Source organism: Henckelia pumila, chromosome 3 (genome assembly GCF_033568475.1).
Source record: "Henckelia pumila isolate YLH828 chromosome 3, ASM3356847v2, whole genome shotgun sequence".
Lineage (NCBI taxonomy): Eukaryota > Viridiplantae > Streptophyta > Magnoliopsida > Lamiales > Gesneriaceae > Henckelia > Henckelia pumila.
The window spans coordinates 128,143,581-128,150,062 of record NC_133122.1 but is presented as its reverse complement, the minus strand read 5'-3'; the positions used below and the strand labels follow the sequence as shown (position 1 = coordinate 128,150,062).

General features: G+C 40.1%; 1 protein-coding gene across 1 annotated transcript; it reads right to left on the bottom strand.

Annotated features, from left to right (window-relative positions):
- Positions 1–3,621: 3,621 nt before the first annotated feature.
- On the bottom strand, positions 3,622–6,019 carry LOC140891839 (uncharacterized protein At5g02240-like). The gene is made up of 7 exons (XM_073300500.1): positions 5,717–6,019; positions 4,831–5,102; positions 4,710–4,746; positions 4,530–4,627; positions 4,336–4,397; positions 4,087–4,210; positions 3,622–3,998 (listed from the first exon to the last, which is right to left on the bottom strand). The coding sequence occupies exons 1-7, from the start codon at positions 5,925–5,927 to the stop codon at positions 3,879–3,881; spliced, it is 924 nt and encodes a 307-aa protein (XP_073156601.1). The 5' UTR covers positions 5,928–6,019; the 3' UTR covers positions 3,622–3,878.
- Positions 6,020–6,482: the final 463 nt, after the last annotated feature.

Below are 6,482 nucleotides of genomic sequence, written 5' to 3'. Positions count from 1 at the left end.
AATGGACTTTGTGACCCATTTGCCGGTATCCCCGAGGAACTGTGATGCTATCTGGGTTGTGGTGGACCGACTCACCAAGTCAGCGCATTTCATTGCCTATAGCCGGGAGTACAATGTGGATCGTATGGCTCGGTTGTACATTCAGGAGATCGTTCGACTTCATGGAGTGCCTGTGAGCATTGTCAGCGATCGAGACCCCAGGTTTACTTCTAGATTCTGGGGGAGTGTTCAGCGTGCGATGGGTACTACTCTTAGTTTGAGTACTGCCTATCATCCGGAGACTGATGGTCAGTCAGAGCGCACTATCCGTACTTTGGAGGATATGCTTAGAGCGTGCGTCATGGATTTTGGTTCAGCCTGGCAGGATCATTTGCCATTGATCGAGTTCGCGTACAACAACAGCTATCATACTAGTATTGGGATGGCACCTTTTGAGGCGTTGTACGGGCGACGTTGTCGTACTCCACTCTTCTGGGAAGAAGTGGGGGAGAGACAGGCTGAGGGACCAGAGTTTATCCAGCAGGCAATAGACATTGTTGATCAGATAAAGAAACGGATTAAGACTGCACAGGATCGTCAGGCCAGCTATGCTAATACCAAGCGTAGGCCTTTGCAGTTCGATGTCGGGGAAAAATTATTCCTGAGAGTGTCACCTTTTCGCAAAATTCTCAGATTTGGCCTTAATGGCAAGTTGTCTCCCAGATTTATCAGTCCGTTTGAGATCTTGGAGAGCATTGGCGACTTGGCTTATCGACTAGCTTTGCCACCGCATCTTTCCAGTATTCACGATGTGTTCCACGTATCTCTGTTGCGACGATATGTGGCGGATGAGTCCCATATTTTGCAGCGGTCTGAGGTTCAGGTGAGCAAAGATTTGACCTATGTTGAGAAACCTATTCGTATCTTGGATTATAAGGATAAGGTTTTGCGGAACAAAGTCATTCCTTTGGTTTTAGTTCAGTGGCAGCGCCGAGGCACTGAGGAAGCTACTTGGGAGCTTGAGGACAGGATGCGTGAAGACCATCCTGAGTTGTTTTGATTTCATTCTTAAGATGTATTCAGCTGCAAACTTTGTAAACGTTTGATTTGAATAAAGAATGTTTCTGAATTCTGTATTTCATTCAGTACTTAAGATCTGTTTTCGAGGACGAAACATCTTAAGTGGGGGAGAATGTAGTAGCCCGTACCCGAAATCAGTGATTAAGTGTTAATTAATTCATTAATCCTACTAATTAAGAGTAAACGTGATTAAGGAAACTCTTAATGGGTTAACGGAGTCTGGAATTGGATTCAGAACACTTGAAAATGGTTTGAGGGTCATCGAGTTTGGAGGCTCCGAAGTCAAGGTTCGGACGGTCCGAAGTCAGGGTTCGGACGATCCGAAGAGTGGTTCGGACGCTCCGAACGTGCTGCCGACAGTCGTCATGGATGACGTCATTGTGCTGACGTAAGCAATGACGTATTATTGGGTTCGTACGACCCAAAGTCGAGATCAGACGGTCCGATCGTGTTCGGACGATCCGAACTCCGTCTATAAATAGGAGGGCCGAGATTCAGATTTAGACGCACCAATCACCTCTTCTCTCTCGATTCCTTAGCCTTCTAACTCAGATCTAGGGAATTCTAGGAGTTCCATCGGTAATCCGGAAGTGGCATAGCGATCCAGGCGTCGTAGCGGAGCTGTGGCCTAGTTTTGAGGCACTCGACAGCAAAGGGCTAACGACGGACGAAGGTATAGCTTTTGCTTCCTAAAAATATTTAGGAGTATGCTTTAGCTTAGTTAAGACTTTTAGAGCGCTATAATGATAGTAGTATCATTTGGCAGTGTAGCGCGGATTATAGGCGTGGACCTAGGACTAATAGCACTTGCCTAGTATTTGAGGTACGAAAGTACTGTTCGAGATATCCTGACTGAGTATGCATGTATTATGTGACTGCATGATTTATATGTCATTGATTTATGCTGCATTCATTTGCATACTGAGCTATCTCCTTCGAGATGTCTGTTAGTAGGGTTTTTTCCTATCCTGTTAGTGGTTGGACTTCCATCGATTTGGGTCCGGCATATCCACTGGTATTATGGTATGGGAGCCACCTCCTGAAGCGACGGCACAGCGTGCTACATACCAGGGTCCGGTCTGTCTCTGTTATCTGATCCTTGACCTCGAGTTTATAGGGAGTTCACTTTGCATGCATGTATACTCATACTCTCGTACTGAGCTTTTTATGCTCACGTCTCGTACTCTGTGTTTCTGGACACCCTATTCCAAGGGGCAGGTTTGCGATTGGACGAGGCGGGTGGATCCAAGAGGGGCTAGGCAGTTGTTGGCCAGCTGGAGCTTCGCCTAGGTTTTATTCTGTTGTTATTAGATAATTCAGCTGTTCGATCTGGTTATATAATATTTGGGTATTTACAGATTCCTTGCCTTGGGATTGTATTTTGTTTATGGTTTCCGCAGTTTTATTCTGTTATCCGATTAATTTAATTAATTGCATGTCTAAGTTCTGTTTAGTAGGTAATCCAGGTAAGGGTCACTACAGCGATTATGCTAGTGATTAATTAAATATCATTCATTTTGTAGAAAATTATAACTAAATCAAGTAAATTTAAAAATAAAATATATATAAAGTAAAACAAAATATGAGATTCATATAATATATCACACGCAACGCGTGTGCTTTTTCTGCTAGTATTAATAATGCATTGGTCCAAGTCAGGAGAAAAAAAATATTTTAGATAACTTATTACTTTATTGAGTATTAAAGTATAGATGTTTTTTAAAATAAAACCGTAATATTAAATACTGCCATCCTTGATTATAACAATATTTGTACAACAGTCAACAATACTCAACATGCTATATTCAATGCATTGTAAGTTGTTACACCTTATAGTTAATACTATTAATTGCACAATTTACTCCCTCGTATTATCAATTTTACTAATTTTTAACAATACATTAAGACCATGACTTGTTCAAATTATTAAATGATTACTACATTGATTCATGAATGAGTGTTAAAAATAATCATAGATAAAGATGTGCAATACGTGAGTCGTGACAATAAAATATGTTATATTTAAGTATTTAACAAGTAAGAAGTATTGGGTATTTTTACCAAAATCTCCCCGGATTAGTATGCATCCTTCATAAATCGAAACAAAAAAATTAGCTTAGTTTATGCCCCCTTTATTATTCCATGCACTAAAGTTGAACTTAAAAATAAAATAGTCCGAGGGGACGTTCGTTGTTATTATGTTTTTTTTTTTTTTTTTGGAAACTTTCGTTGTTATTATGTTAAAAAATGGGATATACGACTTTTTTTTTCTTTTGCAAAATATACGATTACTTTCGTTTTATATGAATCCTTTCCTTTTATTTTTCATACCGATCATTTGCTTTTAAAATTTCTTGATATCCATAATCTTAAACATATCTGTAGCACATCTCAAAAAAACAAAAAAATACATATATGTAGCAGATATTATTACGAAAAAACTAAATAATATGCTGGTATGATTTTCGTAAAATGATCTTGCTTTCAAGTAAAAGAAAGGGCATGGGCATTTTGAGGATAAAATATGTATATTTAAAATATGGATTCGTCTTTTTGGAGTGAACACGAGTTTATTAGTCAGCCTCATAAAACAAGTTTGGTAAAAAAAACAAACCGAACATAAGTTTATGCCCAAAATGAATTTTGATTGTAAGCTAAAAAAAACATGGGTTTATTTGTTCTCTGATGTAAACAAACACAGCCTGAATGTTACACTCAAAAAATGCCAGCCTGATCACCAAGAAACATTCTGGCCACACCAGAAGGAGGATGTCACACCACCATATGCACCAGCTAGCATTGAATTTGGCTCTTACTGATCAGAATCGCGTAGTGATCTGGGAAAAGAGACTCTTGAAATCTGTGGTTGGTGTGCCGGAACCTTCAGGCTTTGACGCAAGGTCGAATGCCTTGAATTTAGCCTCCTCAATGTTTAGCGCCTGTCCACAAGTTTGTAAGTTGTTCGCAAGACTAAGTTGTGATATATCTCCAAAGCAAAAATAGCAGAAACCAGTCCGGTGTAGCTACCTGAATGCAGACTTCTGCAACGTCCGCTCGTGCAATTGTCCTCGTTTCTGTCTTAAGAAGTTCGTCATCCTTTCCAACTAGTAACTCTCGTACACCGCCATCTTTATCTTGCAAGCCACCCGCCCTGGTCAAAACAAGAGACGAAGGGCGACGAAAAAATAATCTATAACATGCATCTATAACAAATAATAGCTTTAAGTTCTGTATACAACATCTTTTCAAGCCGCAGAAGCTAAAATTTGGACATACCTGATTATAGTATACGGGACACCTGACTCAGCCAAGTATTGCTCGGCCTTTCTCTTCCAGACCTGTGATCAGAACAGCATTTAGTTTCCTATCAGTATATCAATGACAAGGAAAAATAATCAAGTATTCAACTGATGTTTTTTCGTCATGAAACGAAGTGAAGGAAAACAAAAAAGAGGCAAACTTGTTCGAACCAAGATGTTTCCATTTCCCAAACTATTTAATGGGTGGTTCGGATCAGTTCCTCCCATCGATCCCACCAACACAATTTGCTTAACTCCAGCAGCTTTGGCTGTACAATGTATGTAACAATTGTTTTGAGGATCAACATATGTAGAAGCTAAATGACATCGAAAGTCAGGACGAGTTCTTACCGGCTTCTATTTGGTTCTTTTGCCCAATCCAGTCAACCTGAAATCGAATAAATAAAGATCAGAGAGGTTACACGTAAAGAGACGTAAAACAAAGGGTTGAACCACAGGCCGGGGTTGAAACCTGTTCAGGGAATGTTCCATCTTCAAAATAAAATTCAGGCCTTCCACCTTTAGCTGGGTCAAACCCCGGTTTCATCTTCGGAACTGCACTTGTAAGTATGATGAGAGCATCGATACCTTCAAGTGCAGGAACAATGCTTTCGACGTCCCTTATATCCCCGATATAAACATCATCGCCTCCACCGATTTTGTCCTTGCTATCCGGAGTTCTCACAAAACCTCTAGCAACATACTGATCTGTTCTCTCTTTCAGTTTCTTGTAAACAATTTGGCCTAAAATGAAAAGAGAATATCAGAAAAGATTTTCAAGTCATACTATTATAGAGTTCGTGGGCATAGAAACAATATTAACCTATACAGAGATCAAGAACTCGCGAGTGCTGTAAACACGAACAACGAAGAATTAAAGCATTAAAACAAGGACAGATGATTGGAAACCGAGACCTAAAGCATTAACAAGGACTTGTAATTGCTGACCATGAGCAACCAAAAGTTGAAGCATTAACAAGGAAAAAGCCTGTAAGAAGGATTTGATCAGGTTTATAAAAACATACAACAAATTCTTCTAGCAATTTAGGTCGATATCTCAGTGCATCAACGACGAATAAAAATCCATTTCTTGCTGAATAAATCATTTATAGTGTCCGACCCACTGCTTGGGCGTGCCATAAAGGACATTAACAGAGATAGAAACTAAAAGAGCTTATGATCAAACAGTGAGTCCAAAGGCTAAGGTTTGATACAAGATTTTGTCAATTGACTGCTCTAACAAGTATTCCTCATGTCCCATTACAATACAATACGATATCTCATCCAATTTTCTACCGTTTTCCTCTCCACAAAACACAAAATCCAAAATCCCATGAAAGAAAGAAAGAATTATTCACCAGTTCTACCGCCGGCACCAGTAACAAGAACAGTTCCTTTGCCCAAACCAGACATGGCAACCACAGAAATTCTCCTAAAGATTCTGGCTTTTGTGGAAGAAATGAAGGAGTCTGGAAGTATAGTTGTTGCAGCAAAGGCAATTGTGTTGACTAAAGGGGAACCCCAACACTTATGGGTCGCTGTTGAACAAGATGGGATACGTGTCATCATCGGAACCCAATAGCCTTACACGGCGGCGGATGGGAAACTAGCTGTTCCAGATTATAAACAGGTAGCCGCTCAAGTGTAATTGGACTCTTTATCTGTTTTATCCTTTTTCACCACTCATCTTATCTGTCTGCACTCTGCACCACGGGACAACGATTTGCCACCTCAATCATCATCCAACTTTCCAACCTGGAATGTAAACGAGCCGAGCCGAGCCAAGCCGAACATTATTAGGTTTGGGCTCGGCTCGTTTGGTACCTGAGCCCGAACCGAGCTTTTATCATAAAGCTCGACTCGGCTCGTTTACTACATACGTCAACTCGGGCTCGGCTCATTTATCGTATTAAACGAGTTTGGCTCGAGTTTGGCTCGTTAAACGGGTTGGTTTTCAGGCTCGTTAGCTCGTTTAGCAGGTTCGTATTCTGACTCGTTAAGTGGGCTCGGGCTCGGGCTCGTTTTCGAACTCGTGAAGCCTAAATACAATACAATACATCTCTATAAATTAATTATAAAATTAAATTAAATTTTTTTAAATAAAATAAAAATGAAAAACATAAT